The sequence below is a fragment of the Odocoileus virginianus genome, chromosome 34 (genome assembly GCF_023699985.2).
Source record: "Odocoileus virginianus isolate 20LAN1187 ecotype Illinois chromosome 34, Ovbor_1.2, whole genome shotgun sequence".
In the NCBI taxonomy this organism is placed as follows: Eukaryota; Metazoa; Chordata; class Mammalia; order Artiodactyla; family Cervidae; genus Odocoileus; species Odocoileus virginianus.
Genome location: NC_069707.1, coordinates 3,334,848 through 3,359,852, shown reverse-complemented (window position 1 = coordinate 3,359,852; position 25,005 = coordinate 3,334,848). Strand labels below are relative to the sequence as shown.

Sequence of the window (25,005 nt, the reverse complement as noted above, 5' to 3'; positions counted from 1 at the left end):
AAAGAGAAAGAAAAATATCATATATTAAGGCATATATATGGAATCTAGAAAGATGGTACCAAAGAATTAGTTTGCAGGACAGCAGTGGAGAAATAGACATAGAAAACAGACTTATGGACACCGAGAGAGGGGAAGAAAGGCTGAGAGGTATGGAGAGTAACATGGAAACCTACATTGCCACATGTAAAACAGAGAGCCAACGGGCATGTGCTGTGTGTCTCGGCGGACACACACGGGGACTCTGCACCAAACCGGGGGCGCGCTGGGAGGGGGAGGGAGGGGACACGTGCATACCTACGGCGGCTTCATGCTGAGGTTTGACAGAAAACAGCAAAATTCTGTAAAGCAATTATCCTTCAATTAAAAAATAAATAAATTTTTAAAAAATGGCTTGGTTTCAAGTTACATTATGCCCAAAGAGCTATACATGTCAAAAAGAGGCTCTCTCCCACGCCTCTTGCAGATCCAGATTAAAGAACCCTCTCCCACCATGACACGTGAAACCTCACTCGAGGGCACTACTTCTGATGACAACATGAAAGCGCCTGGTCCTCTGACACCGCTTCACATGTGAAGGATGCAAGAACAGGGCATTCCCTGGCTTTCCAGGGCTTAGGACTTGGCACGCTCACTGCCGAGGTCCTGAGTTCAATCTCTGGTCGGGGAACTAAAATCCCACAAGCTGTGTCTCACAGTCAAAACTAAAATAATAATAATAAAAGTTTAATGCAAGGACAAGCTACAAGCAACTTTGATACTTCCAAAAGTGATTTTTTCATGAATGGATGGAAGAATGAAGTTAACGTGGGAACTATGAGAGCTTCTGGGGCTATCTATAGAATAAATGGATCATGTGCGTCTCCTCTGTCATTTATCCATATAAAATCATTAGAGGAAAAGTCTAGCAACTGAAAAAAATTTTAGATAATCATAAATATCATATTTCACTTTGAATTACATATATAATTATTCCCTTTACCATGCTCAACAACTACCAGGCCATCATAGAATAAAATAACAGCTGCCTTTAAATAGCTGTCCTTGGGCACTAACAAACGACACACCTTCTGCTGTGAGCAACATAAAAATTAAAAGTTCCAGTCTCCAATTAACATAAAAAGCTATATTTTTAACATAATGAATTAAGATAACAACCGTGTATCAGAGAGTTAATTCTTAGGTAGGTTGATAAGGAGTCCAGGGCCCGGTGAGGAGGAGAAAGGGACAGACATTTTTTGTCTACATTCCTTCATCTTAGTCGAATAAGACTTTTCCCCCTTAAGCTCCTAGTTGTTATGGCAACAATCTATTTCTTTTAAGACTTTCTTTAAGCCCAGAGCTAATGATTACCCAACAAAACAACTCATTTTGCTCAAGGTTATTATGTTTTTCCTTAAACTCTGTACTAATGATTATATAACAACAATGCATCTTGTTGGAGGACAGGTTTTTCCTTCTTAATAGGAACCTTCTGACTAATCCTGTTATCTTAAGACATACATTATGAGAGTGGGTCTGGTAAGACGTTTCAACCTTGAGATATTCTTTTAATCTACTCTCAGTAACCAATGGAGAAAGTATATAAAGCCCCACCTAAATTAGTCACTCTTTGCCCTCTTGTGATGTTTATGTCAGAAGCTTTGCACATTATATAATAAAACTTCTGCCACCTGAAGCTCTGAGCGCCTGAAGCCTCATCTCTAGTCCCAAAGACTAAATTCTCTTCTTCAGAGATCACAAATCCCACAACATTCACCATAAGCTATCAATGTCACTGTCATTCCATAAATCAAAATCAACTTCATTATATACATTAGAGTGCTTTTGAATTATTCATTCACTTTTCAATCTTTTATTCATTAAGTGAACATTTAATATAGCCCATTATGTCAAATATTGCATAAGAGATTAGAGGCTTAGCCAATGCATGGAGAACTCTGTCATCAAATGATTCCTTCTTACAATTTGAAAATTAGTAAATATAGTAAATCTCTAAGATGGGGAATTTCCTCGCTGTCCAGCGGTGAGAACTTTGGGCTCTCACTGCTGAGGCCAGGGTTAAGCCCTGGTCAGGGTAGTAAGATCCCACAAGCTGCATGGTGCAGCCAAACAACTTTTTTTAAATCTCTAAGAAATTGAACATAAGTAGGATAAACATTAAACAGATGGCATTTCCCACACGTCTAAACACATCATATAATGTCTTAAGTGGACTCAGAAGACTCAAAGATCCCTATCAAAGAAGTAAGAATAAAAATCTCATGGAAAAGACCAAAACATAAGTCGATACATAAAAACACTCCAGTAAAAGCAACATGAACCAGAATCTCCCATGAAATTGCTCTAGGGAGCAATTTAAACTCTAGGGAGTTATTTAAAACTGCACTAATATTACTCACAATTCCACAAAGCTGGAAATAACTAAATGGGCTTTAGCAGACAAATGAATAAACAGATGGTGGTAAATCCACACAACAGAATATCATTCAGCAATGAGAAGGGACGGACAAGTGATACAGGCAACAGCTTGGATGAGTCTCAAGGCATTATATCGAGTGATAAAAGACACCACTTCATTTACAGACACTCTGGGAAAGACAAAACTGTACTGATGAAGAACAGAGAACTTCTGCAAGGGACTGAGTTGACAGAGGGTCTGACTATGACAGCATAGCGGGAGAAAGTGTTTCAGGTTGGTGGCACTGTTCTGAATGGTGGTGGTTACATGAATGTATAATGAACGTTTTAAAACTCAGAACTGTACACTCAGAAACTGCACACTCTTCTTTAAAAGCATTAACGTATATAGCTATCATTTTGTCAGTGATTTGCATGGATCAGGAACTAAGCTCTACCTGAGCCCTGTGAAGTAGGTTTTATCCCCATTTTATTTACTTACTCACTTTATTTTTATTGGGGAATAATTGACATACACATAACATTAGCTTCAGATGTACAACATGATGATTCAGTGTTTGTTTATACTGCAAAATGATGGACATAATACAGCTAATTAACATCCATCACCACACGTAATTAAAGGACTTTCTTTTTTTTTTAATCCCCATGTTAGATATGAGGAAACAGACTTCATAAGGTTAAAGTACAGAAATTAAATGGGGTCTTTGGGCTAAATGTTAAGTGGTTTAAATCCAAGTTTAAAGCTGGAGCTGTTCTTCTGAAGTCCTCGTTTAACAAGCATTTACTGAAGGGGCGAGGCAGCAAGAATGAGGGTGTCAGTGGTACCGGCTCTGTCCCCAAGGCCGCGGCCACGGGTGGTGGACAGGGGCTCACCGGCGGCGTCACCAGAGGAGCGGACGCCACAGCCTCTCGAGTGAGTCATGTGTGTTTGTGGTGAAATGTTGACAAAATCTGAAAGAGCCAGGCATTGTAACCGCAGCTGATAAACACCGCTTCTCACCTCACTGTGACCTCCCCTCTGTCACACTTCGTGTCATATCGAGCAGCGCTGGCAAGGCCATGGTATTTTTAGGGCACACACAAAAAAGGGAAGTCGACCTGGAGACAGATTTAATCCAGATTTATCAGGATATATTTACGAGTTTCCCAATCTCTTCCACGGACAGATAAACCCAGAATACCTCTGACATACCCTGCACCAACTCACCTAGTGTGGGAACATGGGGTGTTGGTGACAAACCAGTTAACGTGTTGCCAATTCCAAAGGAGAAAAAAAAAAAAGAAATTTTGAAGATCTCTAAAATACTATAGCTTACATATGAAACAAGTTGAGGTGGGTTTTCCCAGATTTGGCAACAGTCCTAAAATACTTCATGGCATTACCAATAATGAATTTTAAAGCTAAAAGAAAACTGTCTAAACTGCCAAAATTAAAAACATTCTCTCAATCATATGGCAGGAGACTGAATTATTGTTTTGTCCTCTCTATGGAAAATGATATTACAAAACCATGACACACAGATGCAGGAGTATAGTGCCAAAATACACGCAAAACTCAGTAGCACAGGGATGTCTCAAAAAGCTAGTCAATACAGGATTATGTTACTTTTCTAGATTTCTGTGAAGTTTGCAGGTTTCTCAGCTCTTAAAAATTCTTAATTAAGGTCACTAATTTTCCCAATCCAAAGGAATATTCACTTTTGGACAGACATAGAGATTATTATACTTGAAATAAGACAGACAAAGGCAAATATCATCTATCAGTCGTATGTGAAATTTCTTTTTTAAAAATGACAAAAATGAACTTATTTACAAAACAGAAACAGACTTGGAGATTTCAAAAGCAAACTTATGGTTAGCAAAGAGGAAACAGGGAGGGAGATAGATAGGTTAGGAGCTTGAGATGAACATACACACACCACTATTTATAAGATAGAGCCAACAAGGACCTGCTATACAGCGAAGGGAACTCTACTCCGTATTCTATAATATGAGAAAAATATTTAAAATGCATAGCTTTGATGTACACCTGAAACTAACACAACATTGTAAACCAATTATACTCCAATAAAATAAAAATTTAAAAAAAATTCACTTTTACACCCAATTCACTTCAAAAAGGTCTCTCTCAAGTCTCACAAGCCACGGACCTCCTCCTACACACAAGTGTTCCAGCACCATGAAAGCAAGCCGGGTGCTGTAGGAAGCACCGGGTCATCTAAAACAGTATTTTAGTTAAAAATGTTGATAGAATGCACAACGTAAAATGGACCATTTTATCTGATTCTAAGTGTACATTCCAGCAGTGTTTAGTATATTCACATTATCCTGCACTCACTCTCCAGACCTTTGCCATCTTGCAAAACTGAAACTTTGCACCCATTAAACCTCTAGCTCCCCTTCCTCCCCTCCAGCCCTAGCACCCACCCTTTCTTTCTTAGAGACAGGGACCTATTCTAGGTAGCCCGTATTAGTTGGAACACATAGTATTTGTCCTTTTGTGATGGGATAATGTCTTCGAGGTTCATCCATATTGTAGCATGTGTCAGCATTCCCTTCTTTTTTATGGCTGAAGACCACACTATCATTGAAGGTCCCTACTGCATTTGGCTTATCCATTAATCCATCAGTGGATGCTTGGGTTGCTTCCGCCATTTTACCACCGCAAGGAACGTCATGACCACATAGGTGTGTATAGAGGTATCTTCCAGTCCATGCTTTCAACACGTGTGCTCGTATCCGAGCTCTGAAACTGAAGAATTCTATTTCAGTTTGCTCATCTGTAAATTGGGGATGATGATAATATCCTTCTCACAATATCACTGTAAGGATTAGCTGAATTAATATGCATAAAGCACTTAAAATAGTAGCTGAGGGAATTTCTTGGTGGTTTAGTGGTTAGGACTTGGGACTTCCACTTGTCAAATCAAGGGTTCCATCCCCAGCAGGAAAAAACAAAAAACAAAAACAGTAGTTGGCAAATAAGTACTACATTATTATTTGCTATTATTTGAAAAAATTAATCTTTTACTCAAATGTATAAATCTTTATTGAGATCTTTGCTTCTTTTTCACTATTTAAGTTTATATATTTTTATACACAGGAGCATTCTGTATACTTGCTCTTTCCCAATAAATTATTGATTTTGCTTTTTCTTAATAGTATAAAAATCAGTTTTCAAAATTTTTTTTTTGTTTTACAAAACAATGTGGGGATTTTCTGCAATCTTATAGGCTTCACTGTATGCAGTCATTCATTCTTTTTATAAATGTTTACTAGCCAGGCATTAATTTCATTTCATAAAGTTTTGATTGATTTGTATTAACAATCCCCAGCTTTACTGAAACTTTACATGTCCGTGTTTAACTTCAGTATATTCATTCAATGAATATTTAGAGCAAGAATTCTGCATAACAGGACACTGTTCTAGGATGTGGAGCTTCAATTCTTAAAACAAAAATAATTTTAATAGTTTAAATGCATACGGGAAACATATACGTCTCGTGAAAAATATAAGAAAAAATATTTTGCTTCTAAAAATCACTTTTTCATTTATTTCCACCATTTTATCTTCTAACTCACTTATCCTATCTTCTGTCTCTGCTATTCTACTCATGGTTCCCTCGGGGGACCGGGATGGGGAATACATGTAAATCCATGGCTAATTCATTTCAATGTATGACAAAAACCACTGCAATGATGTAAAGTGATTAGCCTCCAACTAATAAAAATAAATGGAAAAAAAATAAAATTAAAAATAAAAAAATAAAAAAATAAAAATCACTTTTTTTCTAATTTCCTTAAGAGTATCAAACACAAAAAAGAACTGAAGTGCATATTTTAGAAACTGCCAGTAATTTAACATATTTTAAGTTTCCTTTCTTTGTATTATACTTTCCTATAAACAATTTATGTAGAAAACTCTAATAGGACTTAGTCTAGAAATTAATTTTCTCAACCCCACAGTAAATGAATGTATAGAAAGCTGAATAGACACTATGGTATGAGGATAATTATAGGCCAAACTGAAATCTGAGTGCCTCCACTGATATCTAAAAAAAAAAAATGTTCAAGGCTGAAAGAAGCTATCAGTAAGTCCATCTCAAATAATTCTCATATATGTATGATTAGGAAAATAAATACAATTGTTTCTATATATTTTAGATAAACTCTTAAGTGAAAAACATCATATAAATTCCAAAATAAGGAGTTTCCACTTTGATTGATCTAAGGACCCTTGACTTTTCAAATTCTTAGACTGCAGTTAATTTCTAAAACATCCCTAGAATTAATGGTTGCTTTGTTGATTATAAATATTTTATGTTTATAATTATTTCAAGGTAAACCATTCCCTTTATCATTTTTATCATTTCCTGTTCAATTGTTTTGGAAGTTTGAGAACCATCCTTGTTTTGTTGTGTCTCTACTCAGTGTTCTATGCTTTATGAGTCATTCTTGATAATGTTTCATGATTTACGCACATTAAAGAAACAAGTGCTTTCTCTCTTCCTGAATCTTCTTCACTGGATGTTCCCTTTTCCTCGAATACATTCAGCATTTGACCATTAGGTTTTAAATTGTGCCCAAAGCAAAATGAATGCTTACTTACCCAACTTGAAAATGAACTTTCCAGCAAACATTATTCCTAGATATTTCATAATTATCTAATTCCTCAATATTAGAGAAATATACCCTTTTTGCTTCTATGTCAAAATATTGAGCTATTGCATTAAGATACCTACAAGCAAGTTATCATCTGACACTGACAAAGCAAAGGTCAAAGCAAAGCCCTGAAAGGCCTTGGGCCACCTCCTCAGCTCACATCTACACCCCCCGTGAAGCTCCAACAAGCCCCTTCCACCTTTCCAGTCCTCCTCCAGCCTTCTCTCTCTCTGCTGTTTAGCAAACTCATCCTTCAGGCCTGAGCTTAAACACAAACCTTCCTTTGTAATACTTTAAAAAAATATTTTTCTAGTTTTATTGGGATATAATTGACATCCAGCACTACATAAGATTAGGGAGAACAGCATAAAGATTTGAGCTATGTCTATTGTGAAACAATTAACAGTAAGTTTAGTGAATACCCCTTGTCTTATATAGATACGAAATCTAACAAAGGAAAAAAAAAATTTCCTGTGATGAGAACTCTTACAGTCTACTCTCTTAACAACATGAGCACACAGCAGAGTTAACTACAGTCATCATGCTTTACATTACATTCCTAGAGCCTCTTGATGAAAGTGAAAGAGGAGAGTGAAAAAGTTGGCTTAAAACTCAACATTCAGAAAACTAAGATTATGGCATCTGGTCCCCTCACTTCATGGCAAATAGATGGGGAAACAATGGAGACAGTGACAGACTATCTTTTTGGGCTCCAAAATCACTGCAGATGGTGGTGATTGCAGCCATGAAATTAAAAGATGCTTGCTCCTTGGAAGGAAAGCTATGACCAACCTAGACAGCATATTAAAAGGCAGAGACATTACCTTGCCAACAAAGGTCAGCCTAGTCAAAGGTATGATTGTTCCAGTAGTCATGTATGAATGTGAGAGTTGGACCATAAAGAAAGTTGAGCGCTGAAGAACTGATGCTTTTGAACTGTGGTGTTGGAGAAGACTCTTGAGAGTCCCTTGGACTGCAAGGAGATCCAACCAGTCCATCCTAAAGGAAATCAGTCCTGAATATTCATTGGAAGGACTGATGCTGAAGCTGAAACTCCAATACTTTGGCCACCTGATGGGAAGAACTGACTCATTTGAAAAGACCCTGATGCTGGGAAAGACTGAAGATGGGAGGAGAAGGGGATGACAGAGGATGAGATGGTTGGATGGCATCACTGACCCAATGGACATGAGTTTGAGTAAGCTCCGGGAGTTGGTGATGGACAGGGAGGCCTGGCGTGCTGCAGTCCGTGGGGTCGCAAAGAGTCGGACACGACTGAGCGACTGAACTGAACTGATAACTGGAAGTTTGTGCCTTCTGACCACCTTCACCCACCTTGCTGTCACACACCCCTGACGACTGGTGACCACAAATCTGGTCTCTTCTACAACTCTCTTATTTCACATAAGAGAGATCACACAGCATCCGTCTTTCTCTGACTTAGCAAAATGCCCTCAAAGTCCATCCAGGTTGCAACAAGTGGCAGGATTTCCACTTTCTTTAACAACTGAATAATATTTCACTGTGTATACACATACCACGATTTCTTTACTTATCTGTTCATCAGTGGAGATTTAGGCTGCTTCCAAGCCTCGGCTGCAGTAACTAATGCTGCGGTGAACATCAGGGTGCAGATACCTTTTTGACATAGTGCTTTCATTTCCTTTGGGTATATTCATTCCCAGGAGTGAAACTGCTGAATCATATGAAAATGGTATTTTCATTTTTCTGAGGAACTTCCGTACTGTTTTCTACAGTGACTATATCAATTTAGATTCTGCACCCATAGTACACAAGGATACTCTTTTTCTCCACATCCTTGCCAGCATTTGTTATCTCTGGTCGTTTTGTCGATGGCCATTCTACAGGTGAGGTGGTTTCAATGTGCATTTTCCTAATGATTCTGGAGGTTGAACATCTTTTCATGTACCTGTTGGCTATTCCCATATCTCTTCTGGAAAAAATCTATGCGGGTCCTTCGCCCATTTTTAAATTGAAAGACTTGCTTTCTGTTTTACTGTCGTTGCTGTTGAATTGTATGAGTTCCTTACCTATTTTGATGTACTAATCCCTTATCAGATAGGTTGTTTGCAAATACTTTTTCCCATTCTGTTCCATGCCTTTTCATTTTGTTCACTGTTTCTTTTTGCTGGGTAGAAGCTTTTAGCTTGATGTAGTCTCACGTGTTTATTTTTGGTTTTGGTGCTTGTGCTTGGAGGTATCACATCTAAAACATCATTGACAATGCCAGTGCCAAGGAGCTGTTTTTCCTTTGTTTTCTCCTGAGTCTTATGGTCTCAGGTCTTACGTGTAAGTCTTTAATCCACTCGAGTTAACCCTTGTAGAAAGGGATCTAAGTTTCACTCTTTCACACGTAGAAGTTCAGTCTTGCCAGCAGCATTTGTTGAAGACTCTCCATTGTCTTTTTACTATTCTTGACTGTTGTCAAATATTAGTTGATATATGTTTGGGCCTATTTCTGAGTTCTTGATTCTGTTCCATTAAATCCATTTGTCTTCATTCATGCCAGTACCATACTGTTTAAAGTACTGTAGCTTGAAATCAGAAAATGTAACACTTAACACTTTCTTCTTTCTCAGGATTGCTTTGGCCTTTCAGATATCTTTTGGTTTCATATAAGTTATAATACTTTTTTCTACTTCTATTTTTAAAAAAAAACTGTCACTGGAAGCTTAATAGGGACTGTGTTAAATCTATAGATGGTTTGGGGTAGTATGGACATTACAATATTAATTCTTACAGTCCATGAACACAGTACACCTATCAATTTATTTGTGTCTTCTTCGATTTCTTTCATCACTGTCTTGTAGTTTTCAGAGTAGAGGTATTTCACCTCCTTGGTTAAATTTATTCCTAAGAATTCTATTGCTTTTGATGCTATTGTAAATGGAATTGTTTTATTTATTTTTCAAATAGTACATTGTTAGTATATAGAAATACTACTGATTTTTCAGCAATACTCTATCATATTCTTCAATTTTCCTGAATTAACTGATTAGATCTAACAGTTTTCTGGTGGTGTCTTTAGTACTTTTCTCTGTATAAAATCATGTCATCTGCAGAGACAATTATACATCTTCCTTTTCAATTCTGATGCTTTTTGTTGCTTGTTTTGTCTAGGACTTCCCAGTGCCATGTTGAACAGAGGTGGTGAGAGTTGGCAAGCTTGTCTTGTTCCTGACCTTAGAGAAAAAGCTTTCAACCTTAACACTTTGTAAATTGATTTGGGATGAGGAGATTGAGTGAAAGTGGTCAAAAGGTACAAATGTCAAGTTATAAGATAAATACTGAGGATTCAGTGTACCGCACGAGGACCACAGTTACCACTGCTGCATGGTATTTTGAAAGTTGCTAAGAGAGTAAATCCTAACAATTCTCATCACAAGAAAAAAATGTATACAATTGATTTAAATAATTATGGCCAAACTACTACTTTTTAACCCCTTTAGACAGCAAATTCCATTACAAGTGAATTCATATTCCATGATTATTAGCAAATGCTAAGCATATAAAAGATAATTGGTAAATTTGAGTAAAATAATTGGCAAATCTAAAATGATGACTCTGTGAAAAAACAGCTGTGTGCTTTGCTAGACCCCATTTCAGCTGACTTCTTACGCGATAATCTACATGACCAAAGATAATATACTGGGGGAGGGGGAGGAGAAGCCAATAATAAAGGGGATTAGTGAAAACAGAATAAATGTCTATTACTCCCTGCAACTGAAAAGCACACAAGCAGAGGACTACTGGCTTAAACTGAATTAGAATCACTGAAAGTTGGGGCGAAACTTTCCATACAAGAAAACTCTAAACACTTTCTGTTAATATGTCTGCTATTTATTTCTTATTTTAAAAGAAACACATATAAGAAGACTATAAACACACCTATATATCCTCAAAATCCAAAAACCACCACAATGATGTACACTTGACTAGTTTTGCCTGTGTTTCTTTCTTTTTTTTGATCTGTGTATTTTTATGTAATCACCGTCTTGCAAACAGTGATAATATGCATGGTTTTACAACTCACCAAACTCTAGCAAAGCTATCAATTAAACATTTATTTTGGATTTTTACACCGTTTCCACACTTCCTATTACAGCCAATGAGGAACATGAAAAAATAGCTAAAATAAAATTAGAGTAGAAAGACCAAAATTTAAACAGCATCTTCTCTTGTTCTTAAAATAAGAAAAAATATTTATGCTGTATAATCTATAGCAAAATGACTTCATAGCATATGAAAACTTCCAGCACTACAAAAGCAAACGAAGAAACGGAAACCTATTAAAAATGAAGAGTGACTGAACTCATTCATTTTTAAACTTCTATCGGAACGGTTGTGTGAGCCTTTGAGCTCAGGTGCCTTTGAGCACCCTCCTGCTTCCTGTCAAATCGCTTCTGCCCAGAACTTCCTGGGCTGAGCCCCGCTCTCCAGCGTCTTCCAGAAGTAAAACACAGCAAGTCCTGAAGGCCTGCCTCTGTCCCTGCCGCTCCCCCAGCCAGCAGCGGAACCACACTTCCTTGTCCGTGGGCTCCTCCATGGCCAAGGCTGGGGCTCTCAGATGTTAGCTTGCATTAGAATTACAGGGTAGCGGGGGCTTTTCAGAACACGGACTGCTGGTCCAACCACAGACGTTTCTGATTCAGGAGGTCTAGGGTGAGTTTCAACCTGTGGTATTTCTAACTAGTCCCCAAGGGATGGTGGTGCTGCTCGGAGGCACCAACAGTCAACCCCGCACCAACTCCTGCAAAAAGCCTTCAGTTTTCATACCTCTCAATGACCTCAGTTCTCACAAGTGTTGTCTTGATAAACCACACCACGCAACTTAACACGCTTATGCTACACGCCCGCAGCTCTCCTCTCCTGGCTTCACATCTTTTCACACCACAAGACTGTGAGTCCCTCCAGGGCAGTAACCACCAGACACAGAGCTCCTGTGACTTACAATCTTCCCAGGACGGGCAGTCAGACAGGGACACATGCTTAATACAGTATATGGGCTCTGAGTTCATAAGCAAGCAATGTGAATTTTAAAATCTCAAGCAAATTTAATTGTACTAAAATGTTCTATTTGTTAGAGATCATGCTAGGTTAGGTTTCCCTGGGGGCTCAGTCGGTAAAGAATCTGCCTGCAACGCAAGAGACCACTTGTACTGCAGGAAGACCTGGGTTCCATCCCTGGGTCAGGAAGATCCCCTGGAGGAGGGCATGGCAGCCCACTCCAGTATTCTTGCCTGGGGAATCCCATGGACAGAGGAGCCTGGCAGGCTACAGTCCACGGGGTCGCAAGGGTCAGACATGACTGAGCGGCTAAAGCAGCAGCAGACATGTTGCTGCTAAGTCGCTTCAGTCGTGTCCAACTCTGCGCGACCCCATAGACGGCAGCCCACCAGGCTCCTCCGTCCCTGGGATTCTCCAGGCAAGAGTTCTGGAGTGGGCTGCCATTTCCTTCTCCAAGACATTATGTTAGATGTTTTCAAATATACAATGTCAACAAATACTAAAGTAAATTTAATTCTTAGATTATGTGTTTATTATCTGTCTTCCTCTATCAGAAAGTGACCATGAGGGAATCAAGCTTATATTCCTTGTTCTCCAACTACACTTCCGTAGTATGTACTCAAGCTGAATAAACAGCTAGAGAAACAAGTTGTTTCTCTGGCCACAGTCCAGCTACAACTCACTGCTGAAATCAACATTTCTAGAAAAGATTATTCAACCTTTGGTCAAATCATCCAGATCAGTGTCATATCTTCAGGAAGCTTTTAAGGAATAGATTAAAACACACACACACACACACAGAAGCAGTTATATTGCTTATCTTTCACAGGTTTTTTATTTTTAAAAATCTGTTATATGAAACAAAATTTTAAATGCTGAAATAAGTCTATTAAATAGATGCAATGATTTCTATTACATACTTTCTCTATATGTACTAAAAAAGAAGCACTGACCAAAACAAGGTCTTTTCAACACTCCATCAGCTCATAATATTTTCATTAGTGAGAATCCCTTGCAAACAAAGTTTTACTTAGGAAATGTAATAACAATGTTGAATGCACAGACATTAGCTGGCACCAATAGGAATTTTACAGATAATATATAAAAACTGCTTCAATCTAGTCTGTAACAAAGCTATTAAATTTATTTGAATTAATTTCATAATCACTAACAATATTTGTGATGATCTGATTTAATCTTTGAAATGATCAAAATCCCATCAACTTGACTGGATTGCTGAGGAGCTCAAACACTCTCTCAAAAGAATATATGAAAGATACATTTTTAACAGCAATATTTAAAATTAACAGAATTAATGAAATATATCAAATAACCCTTTACAAATGAATTAATATAAACTTTATCCCCCTTCCAGTTACCAGATGGTGAACTCATGTTTATTTATAATTCAGATCAAGGCATGTAACATTCAACTCATTTTCTGTTTTCCATTATGAAAAAAATATGAAAGTTCTATGTGAAAACGTAACTTCAATTTTTGAGAGAGTAATTTCAAGGAAAAGAGATAAAGTGCCCAAAGTGAAGTTCCCAGTAAGCCATTTCAGTTATGTTTATTCTTATTCATGGTAGGTCTTAATGGGTCCACGCTAGTGGCTTAAATGGTAAAGAATCTGCCTGCAATGCAGGAGACCCAAGTTTGATCCTTGGGTCAGGAAGATCTCCTGGAGAAGGGAATGGCAGTATTTTGCCTGGGAAATCCCATGGACAGAGGAGCCTGGCGGGCTACCGTCCATGGGGTCACAGAGTTGGACACAACTAAGCAACTAACACAGACACGTCTTAATACATCACTGATCACTGTCTTACTTACTGAAGTCTTTTAACACTGTAATTTATGCTTTATTAACTTAAGATACTACTACATTACATATACTAGCATAGAAACTGTATGTCATATACCAAGCAGGGCTGACGCTACCTAATCCACATTTTAGGTAGTATATAGTAGGTTTAGGGGACATAATATAAATCTCACTAGTTCTAAGTATGAAATATCTAACAGTTTTATTTGAATGAAAATTAAACTCCATCTCAAGAATCATGGTGAGGTGAAAAAAATATAGTAACTACATTCTTTAAGTGAAAAAAAAAAAAAGAAACCATTCATGTAAATATTGAAGGCAGCTAACAGCACCAATGTTTTCATTCTTAAGTACCTGACATTTACAGATACATATGATAGTGAGATGGTCTGCTACTATATTTTAGAAGAAATATAATAATGATAAAAAACATCAGCCAGAAAAGATGGCACTGCTACTTATAATTCTTAAATAATTTGGGTTCAGTCAATCACTCTCTTGAAAACACAGTTTCCCTCTACAAAATGAATTATCACAGTTACATCTGGGGGTTTTTAAGCAAAATCCACATATTTTAAGCTTTATTCTACTACCGGAAGATTCCAAACAGAGTCATGCTGACTTCTTCACGCACCCCTTCTAATAGCACCAATACTATCAACTAATAATTGTGAGTAAAGGACCACAGTGGAGGTAACAGTCCTTCCCTTGCCAGCTGAAATCCTCAAACAGCACCAGGATATGAACTGTGTTCCATCGCAGACTGCTTTTTCAAAATATGCAACTAGTTGGATCTGCATCATATTCTAATGTTTATTTACTAATTTTATATTTATACTTTGAGATTTGTGTAGATGCTGAATAGTTCAGCAGGCTGAGTCTTGATGAGTACCAGCTGGGCCCGTCAAATTTACTTTGCATAAAAATCACCATAAAATATAACAGTTAGTGAAACAATTCATGACCTGGACAATTTTCTTTCTTTCCTAAGTTTTTCCCAAATGGAAGTAGAGCTGTGAGAGTGTACAGGCCTCAGTGCTTTCTGAGGAAATGTTTATATATTCTCTAAAAGAGTACAAGAGCTTATCAGGGAAATAAACGCTATCTCCAATTTCCAAACATTACTGAAAATCCACTGTTTAGGATTTAGGATCAGAGGTCAACCTTCAAAAGACAATTGGCCTCAAAAGTACAGATAGAACTTGATGGATTTAAAATGAAAACAGTATGACAGCAATAAAATTAAACTGGAAACAGTAAGAGTGAAGACTTCTGAAGTTTAAATCTCTGTGGCCATGTGGAGGTTCATCTTTCCCAAACCCTCTTCTCTTCCACATAGCGCAGACAGTGACCTGCTGTCTACTTCACAAGACCAAGTGTCCTGGTCCCCTCACAGGACCACTCTGGCTGGCTGTCAGACTAACTAGAATAAAACAGAAACTTCTCTGTCATCTTCTATTTGAGGGACTGTGAATTCCTCAGAAACCTGATAATTCCAGGACCTAAAAAGGGCTTCACACATAGTTTGCTGAGTAAATAGAAAGACAAGGTCTCTCAAGGGATTTAAAAACATATATTATACAGCTCCTTTCTTCAAGAAGCTTTTAAATGACTATGGGGGAGATAAGAAGAACATAAAAATAGTTCTGGTGTCAGTGTAACATGATCACCAAGTGCAGTGAAAGGATCAGAGTGGATCACTTGGAGGATGAGAATGTAACATTCCCTGATATAATCATTTATTAAATAAAAACCACCCACAGTGGTGTTTACAGAATCACCTAGTATGCACCGAGAGCACTGTTAGGTGAGAAAAATCAAAATAACCACAACACACTTAGTCTACGCCCCCACCCGCTCGTGGAGGCACTGCCCAGTAACTCCACCGAGGCCTGGACACTGAACCTTCAGGGACCCCTCAGCCTCTCCTGGCGCAGCGTCAACACCTACCAAAGGAACCCAAGCTTAACCCCCATTAACTCAACCAGATGTAAAGGGCGAGTGTACGCGAAGTGCCCTGCAAATTACAGCTGCTCTGCGGTCGTGATATCAATCATAGTTTAAATAAAATGTGTCACGCAGTCTCTATTTTTTTAAGCACTCTGCCTTCTAAGCAGCAAGCAAACAGTAGATAAACACTAAATGAGACAAAAACTAGCTTCTCTAATAGTGCAGAGTCAGCATTAAAAAAAAATAAACACAGGGGAGCAGTGTAAAAGCTGACCATTTTAAAAGCAGGTATGATTCTGTATTTAAATAACCCTTTATTTATTTGTTTAAAAGTTTGCATTTTTGTATATCTTTCTCTAGGCAGAATATGCCTTTACACAATTTTCTGCCCCATAAGGTAGATCATTTCCATACGAGGCTGGTTTTTCAGTGTTTAAAAAAGTAAATATTTACTGAGTATTTACAATGTACAAGGTATTGTGCAAATTATTTATCATAGCACAGCTTTCCTTAACTTCATTTTCTTTTACTAAACTGACACAAAGTGAAGTAATTTGGGCAGGCTCATCTCATTTTCAACAAACTCTTCTCCAAGATCCTTCTAGCTATCACACTTCCTGTTTCTGGGTTCACACATGGAAATGCAAACACTCCCTAAAAAAACCTCCCCACAAAAACTGTCTTCCTCAAGACATTTTCAATGAAAGGGGTTGGAAGCAGAATAAAGTCTAGTTGAGAAAAACACAGAATTTTTTCTTAAAGTAATAAGAAGACAGTGAGGGAAAAGACACAGGATGTTTCAGAGAACCACCACTACTTTAATCTGTAGCCACATAAATGAAATCAAGACATCTAAGTGGCTTTCTACATCTCAAAGCAGATTGGGCAGTGCTTTCTCACGTCACTCATGCAAGCTCAGCACTACATTTTGCCTTTAAACAGTCTGCAGGGGCCAGGCTACAGAATCTCACTGAATATGAAGGGGGCGTAATCAGATACATTCTTGCGATGAACTCTCTGGAAAAGGAGGTAGAAAGGGTCTTACCAGACCCCAGCCCCTGGTGGCAGAATTAAAGGTTCTTTTCACTGCGCTTTCACTGCCAACTGCCTGCATCCTTGTTCCCTACTGATGCATCCTGCGATGCGGTCACTTCTTGGCCTGTTCCCACCACTGGACGGTGAGCCCCAAGGGGACGTTTCATTCACATTCTCGGTGGCAGCAGCAGTCTAGCCCTGCACAGGGTCTCTTTCAAAATCATCTTCCTATAAGAACAAGGTTTTCTTCCAGCATAACTGAGTACTGTTTCAATCATACATTGCTATTCTTAATAATCATTTAATTCCTGAGTATATGTATCAAGTAGTTTAAAGGATTATTTGGTTAACTAGTATAGAGAACAGATTCGGGAGATATGAAGCAATGCATTCAAATATTTATAAAATTTAAAAGAAAACTATTCATGTCATGCCAGAGTGAAAGTGAAAAGTCACTCAGTTGTGTCCGAGTCTTTGAGACCCCATGGACTGTATCCATGGAATTCTCCAAGCCAGAATACTGGAGTGGGTAGCTATTCCCTTCTCCAGGGGATCTTCCCAACCCAGGGATTGAAACCAGGACTCCCGCATTGCAGGTGGATTCTTTACCAGCTGAGCCACCAGTAAAACAGTCTGCAGTTTCTTTCATTTTCTAAGTATGCTCAATTTTGTATTTAACAGACATCATATATGTTTTTTAACTTTTTATTTTATACTGGAGTATAATTGATTAACAATGTGACATCATGTAATTTGGCATCATGTTATTACCCATCATTATACAGCAAGTTGAAATTTGCATCTTGCCTTAAGCACAACTCAGTCACACTTAAAAGTTTCAAACATCTCAAATTATTTTCAAATGTGTAAGGCGTATAATAAATGAAATATGCTTTATAAAAGCAAGGACATGGAAGCAACCTAGATGCCCATCAACAGATGAATGGATAAGGAAGCTATGGTACATATACACCATGGAATATTACTCAGCCATTAAAAAGAATTCATTTGAATCAGTTCTAATGAGATGGATGAAACAGGAGCCCATTATACAGAGTGAAGAAAGCCAGAAAGATAAAGACCAATATAGTATACTAACACATATATATGGAATTTAGAAAGATGGTAACGATAACCCTATATGCAAAATAGAAAAAGAGACACAAATGTACAGAACAGAATTTTGGACTCTGTGGGAGAAGGCGAGGGTGGGATGTTTCGAGAGAACAGCATCGAAACATGTATATTATCTAGGGTGAAACAGATCACCAGCCCAGGCTGGATGCATGAGACAAGTGCTCGGGCCTGGTGCACTGGGAAGACCCAGAGGGATTGGGTAGAGAGGGAGGTGGGAGGGGGGATCGGGATGCGGAATACATGTAAATCCATGGCTGATTCATGTCAATGTATGACAAAACCCACTGCAATGTTGTAAAGTAATTAGCCTCCAACTAATAAAAATAAATGAAAAAAAAAAATAATAAATGAAATATGCCACGTCAAGCTTTATTCTTACTATTAGTGCTATGAACCTTTTGAAAAAAATATGCCTGTCTCTGATATATGTATATTTCTCTCTCTTTCTCCTTTTTCCCCTTCCCTTTCAATCCACACATACAGGCACACACATTCATACATACCTGTGGACATGTACTTTAAAGACCATTCTGTGCTTCAATATCCAAAGCTCTCTTTCTTAAAAAATTAACCTCTTTCTTCTTGTAAAAATTATGTCAGAAAGATAAAGAAACTTCCTTATGTAGAGTAAGGAAACGTGGCCTCAAGCACAATGCTCAGTAGCATGGGTCTAACAGCGTGATATTTTACTAATGGTCATTTCTGAACTTTAAGTGTAGCATTTTTGTCACACTAAAAATTTTCAGAAAAGCAGTACACACATTTGCTTATACAAAAGTTCTCCATAAATTAAAATTATATACAAATTTTAATTTCTACTATAAAAACAACATTCATAGAAATGAGAAGTCATAATCAGCCAAATATAAATTCATCTAAATCCAAAATTAAAACACTACAATATCCAAAGTCAATATATTAATACAGATTCAACTCGGGGAAATTCATTTGACTTCACATGTTTTTTTTGAGCCCACCTTCCATTCTTCATAAATATAACCATATCCTAAGTTTATAAGTATAAGCGAAACATCTAATGCAACTCAATTTTCCTACTGTGCACGTATAAAAATTGTTTGAATAATTTATTTTGCAAAATGTGATAATAATATAAATATATTTGGAATTTTTTTATAACCCATAATAATAGTTACATAAAATCAAGTCTAATACTAACTTCCAGATTTTTCAATGTGGTCATATCTAAACAAATTTTCAATTTTTTGACAAAAGATCATTTTTTTTAAAGATCATTCTTTTGTATTTATTTCTTCTCATTCTAACTTATTTTTTATCTTTTTAAATGGAATACAATTTTTACAGAATTAATGTACTAATATTTGTCTCTTTACTTTTAGCATTTTTTGGTAAGTGACAAACACCTTTTTGTCACTATGAAACAGAAAAAAATCCAACACTCAATCTGAACGAGGTCTTACCTTCTGATTTCTTGTTTTTCCGCTTCAGCCATTTTTCTACAGTCTCTGCACTAACGCTTTCAGACACAAATTCATCTAATACCTGAGGGTGGAGAGAAAGATAGGCCTTCACTTTTTCATCTGTCAAATCTGTAAAAGAATTGAACAGAATAAAATTAACCAATGTGACATCTTTGTTTACATCAAAGATATGGAAAAATGACACATTATACAGATAGATTTAGCACATAGATATTTTTAAAAATATACATACATACAATGGACTATGATTCAACCATAAGTAGGAATGAAGTTCAGTTACAACATGGAAAAAACTTAAGAACAGTATGGTAAATAAAATCAGGTAGACACAAAGGGCAAATACTATATGATTCCACTTATGGGAAACCTCTGGACCGGGTAAATTCAGAGAGACAAAGCAAAGTAGTGGCTTCCAGGAGCAGAGGAAAAGGAGAATGAGGAGTTATGTGCTTTGCGGGTACAGAGTTTCTGGTTTGGGAAGCAGACAGGCGTGATGGCTGCACACCCTGTGAGTATCATTAATGCCACTGATTATATGCTTGATATGCTTAAAACGGCAAATTCTGTGTTTTTTACGTTTTACCACTTTGAAAAAGTAGAAAAAAAGTTAGAACTTCAGAAATTTTAAACTATAGATATTTCATCATGTTACACAGCTGTTTTCCGACAATAAATTCCAGTGTTATATTTGAATCAATGCTGTATTCTAGTGTTGTGCGGTTAAGCCTTACAAAGTACTTCTACTTTACGTAAGTAATTATCATACATTTAACACAACAAAAGTGAAAACTCTAGTAAGAGGATCAAACAGGAGAGTAAAGTACTAATAGATTTTGGGTGCTAAAAACATGTTTAATGAATAAGTTCTTATCTTTTACTGTTTATAACACAAATTCTCCTTTTTCTCAGGGCCACTAAATTCAATGATACAACTGATGTCCAGTCTAAAATAATCTCAACATTTTTTCATTGGTATTCAATATGTATAGCCCATTTCACAAAAATAATCTTCAAAGTCTAATAATAACTGTTGAATAGACACAGAATTTTCAAGGAACTTTCGCAGATCTTCACTTAAAAAATATAAAATCATACGTTGTCAAACTTTTGCTTCAGGCTGGTATGCCATTTCACTAAAGTACTCAAAATCACAGGCTATCAGTAGTTATTACTCAGTGATTTTAATTATTTAAAATAATTATTCAGAGTACTACTGAATACTCTGTGAATTATTCAATAAATTACCATCCTTAGGGACGGTTAGGTGGGAAAGGCAATGGAAATTCGTACTATTAGATGCAGAAAAGAAAAAACGAAGCATATCGTTGTGACTTCAGAGAACAGGCTGTATGCTTGCAGCACCAGGCAAGGCACAGAACTCGTACGTATTGATTAATTCTGCTGGGGACTAAAGTCACAACTGCAGGATTCCACAACAGAATGGTATCACTGAGAAAGTAAATGATTTATTTCAATAAATTCAATTCAATTATTAGTTAAGCACTCGATTTAAATGATATAGATCTCATATATAATTACGCAATTGAATTAGATTAATAAAGAAACAAGACCCAGTCCATGTTCGCCCTGAAAAGAACTTCAGGGATGTAAAATCCAATTTGAGAAATTCTATCAGGTACTGAAAGATATGAGACTCATTAAAGTAAGAGAGTGCTCTCTTGACAAAGCAAGTTAGAGTCTCCAGATACAAAAGGCACAGAATACAAGTAAGCTGAGAGCTGATCTGACCTCAAGAAAACAAAGTTATGTTCACACTCTGATTATGCCTATGATAGTGGAACAAGTTCAACATTTGATTCCTTCTTAAAGCTTCCTTGTATCACTTTTGTGACATAGTATGGTTCCTATCCTAACTTTCTATTTGCTCTTCACCTCCGCTTTCTCTACAATAATCTACGATGATGACAGCAAAATCTGAATCAAGAATCTTAGTATATTTTTGATCTGTAGTTTGGAAATTCTTCCATCACCTCAAGCTCCATCTTGACTCAAAGCTATGTGAGTCATCTCCTTCCCACTTATTCCCAAACTGGGTTTAACTCTTTTCCCTGTTACTACTAGTCTCCATTCTTCCAGAAACCCAGGTTGAAAACGTAAAGTCTAATTGACTCAATGTCACCTCATTTCATCTTAGTGCATATTATACGTACAAGTCCTATTTGCCAAATTACATACCAGATAAATGAACTCTATCTGAGATATACAAAGAAAGCTTAAAACGCAACAAGAAAAAAAAAACACAATTAAAAACGAGTCAAAGAGCTGACACTTTGCCAAAAGAAGATACAGATATGGCAAATAAGAATATGAAAAGATGATCATTTGTCACTAGTGAGTTAAACAAAAATCAGATTCCACTACCTAATAGAATGGTTACAATCCAAAAAACTGACGAATACAAATAATACAGAGAGAAACATCACCTCATTTACTACTTGGTTAGCTCATTGCCATGAGACAGGATAAATGCTTAATTTGTTCCCTTTACTGACCAGTTTTACAATGAGCTGGTTCAGCAGCATTCTCCTGGAGGTGAAGAACTAGAAACTTTACTACTGTGAACCCATGCATGCGCGCTCAGTCATCAGTCGTGTCCAATCGACTCTTTGCGACCCCATGGACTGTCTCCCACTAGGCTCCTCTGTCCATGGGATTTCCAGGCAAGAATACTGGAGGGGGTTGCCATGCCCTTCTCCAGGGGATCTTCCCAACCCAGGGATGGAACCCACATCCTCTTGTCTCTCCTGCTTTGCAGGTATATGCTTTGCCACTGAGCCACCAGGGAAGCCCAGATATCTCACTAGAAATGTACAGGCTACTGCATTCTAGAGTCACGTGGAATGTTCTTCTCTGATTATTGTATCACTGACTCAATACACATTTAGGTTCAGATGTATCTGTAAACGTGTCTTTATGACAAACTGTTATTCTAAAAGTGGGTAGTTACATGCTGAAGAATTTTTAAGTTCTGGAATCTTGCCACTTTAAGATTCATTGAAACTAGAAAATCACCTTCAAATCATAGGCTGAAGGACTATTGCTTTTCTCAGAGGGAAACTTTTAAATTAATTACAAGTACTGAAGCATCTATTGTTAGAAATAGGAAAAAACCCCACAATTTTTCAAGTATTAACTCTGCTATCTTAATTTGCAGATAAACTTTCTATTATATGTCTATATTCTTTTTGCAAAAGCAGTGAAAACCATATGGCAGGAGCCCAGCACCCTCCCACCACCCACCCCTGTTCCTGAGCTGTGGATCCTTAGCTCCCATTCCACAGTGCCCTTATCTTACCCAGCTCAAGTCATCTCTCTCTTAAAAGGATTCTTTCCCGAGAGAAGGTGCCTTACCACCAAGTCTTCTCCTGCCCCATTATCCAACTCAATAGAGTCAGTTGAGTAGCTACTCTCAACTGGGTAGAAGAAACCATATATTTCAAAATTCTAAAGTATACATCACTAATAATCTTTTCTCTGACTCATCACAATAACTGTCTCAATCTCGTATTTTCCTATATGCTTACTCCAGGTGTGAAGAATAAGTAAATAATTTTCAGCTTCTTAAAGTCTTCATTCAACTGTTAGATAGCTTCGGATTAAAACAACCAACCAGGAAAAAAAAAAAAACTTCTCATGCTACTAAACATTGCACTGCTGCTGCTGCTGCTGAGTCGCTTCAGTCGTGTCCGACTCTGTGAGACCCCATAGACGGCAGCCCACCAGGCTCCCCCGTCCCTGGGGTTCTCCAGGCAAGAACAATGGACTGGGCTGCCATTTCCTTCTCCAATGCATGAAAGTGAAAAGTGAATGTGAAGTCGCTCAGTCGTGTCCAACTCTTTGCGACCCCATAGATGGCAGCCCACCAGGCTCCGCCGTCCCTGGGATTCTCCAGGCAAGAACACTGGAGTGGGTTGCCATTTCCTTCTCCAGTGCATGAAAGTGAAAAGTGAAAGTGAAGTCGCTCAGTCGTGTCCGACTCTTTGCAACTCCATGGACTGCAGCCTACCAGGCTCCTCCATCCATAGGATTTTCCAGGCGAGAGTACTGGAGTGGGCTGCCATTGCCTTCTCCAAACATTGCACTGTAATCATTCAATTGTCAAAGAACAACCTGAGCTGAGAGGGGGCTGAAACGACATCACCATGAGGAGTCTGCAAAGGAGGACAAATGGTTAGCTGAGAGAAGACACAATTCTCGGTGGACATTCTTAACGCTTAATCTGAACGATGTCAAGCAAAAAAGGCAAAGAATTTTGCATTGGCTTCTTTTTTTCTGTTTTCTTTTTTTTCCAGGTGACCAAACTAGAATCAACATTTTAGGAAGCCAAACTGTACTGCAACTTCAGGTAGAAATTTTTAGGGAAGAAAAAACCCTGTGACGGGGTGTGGGGGTTCGGCCGAGGGAACCCAGGGGACTCCCCGTCAGTCTGAGAGGCCACCGCACTCTCACACTGCCCGGGAGAGAGGGCCAGACAGTCTACTGTCAACAGACACCTGATCTGCTCCAAAAGACGATGCGTGGGCTCCCCTGGCGGTCCAGCGGCTGAGAGTGCAGCTTGCAGCGCACAGGACACGGGTGGATCTGGGTCTGAGAAGACGCCGCGCGCCGCAGAGCAACCGAGTCTGCGGGCCGCAACTACCCGGCCGCATGCGGCGGGCCCACGCCCCAACGAGAGAGTCCGCGCCGCTGCTAGGGTCGACCACAATCAGACAAAAGACCATTGAAAACATATGTTTCAAGAAGCAAACTTTCTAAGTGTCTGGGAACAACGTCTGTCAGGTTAAAAGGAAACACGGTAGCTCATATGCTAAGCAGCGGTGGGCGGTCACACTGCTCAACGGCAAGGCTTTGCTAGAAGCTGTGTGTGCGTGTGTTCACACAAGTTGCAGGTGGTCATTCTCCTGGGCTGCATATACGTGTTCCTGTGCACAACCTTCTTTATTTAGCCAAAATCAAGCGCAGAGTAGCAGGGGAATGAGCTTAAAGTCGGGCAAGCGTGCCTTCTGAACCCCACACTCAGCTTTGCACACCTTCCTCCTCCTGAGTATCTCTCTGTCTCTGTCTCTCTCTCTCCCATCTCTACTCCAACCACCTCATCTCCTTCCTTAACAGAAGGATACAACAGCTAGAGCATCAGCTGGTCACTGTCCGCCCCTCCCCACAACACTTCTCAGTATATGATTCTAGGCTACCTACCGGGTGATGTGTATTATAAAAGTTGGCTTAAAACTCAACAATCATAAAACTAAGATCATGACATCTGGCCCATCACTTCATGGCAAATAGATGGGGAGACAGTGGAAACAGTGGCAGATTTTACTTTTTTGGGCTCCAAAATCACTGCAGATGGTGATTGCAGCCATGATATTAAAAGACACTTGCTCCTTGGGAGGAAAGTTATAACCTACCTAGACAGCATATGAAAGCAGAGACGTAACTTTACTGACAAAGGTCCATCAAGTCACAGC

General features: G+C 38.3%; 1 protein-coding gene across 8 annotated transcripts in view; it reads right to left on the bottom strand.

Annotated features, from left to right (window-relative positions):
- The window catches only part of PDE10A (phosphodiesterase 10A), a 545,806-nt gene that overhangs the window by 117,614 nt on the left and 403,187 nt on the right, over positions 1-25,005 (bottom strand). For all 8 annotated transcript variants that reach the window (XM_070461605.1, XM_070461607.1, XM_070461606.1 and 5 more), the window contains one exon: positions 19,496-19,624. In XM_070461605.1, the coding sequence (XP_070317706.1) occupies positions 19,496-19,624 (129 nt within the window). The remainder of the gene's footprint in view (positions 1-19,495; positions 19,625-25,005) is intronic.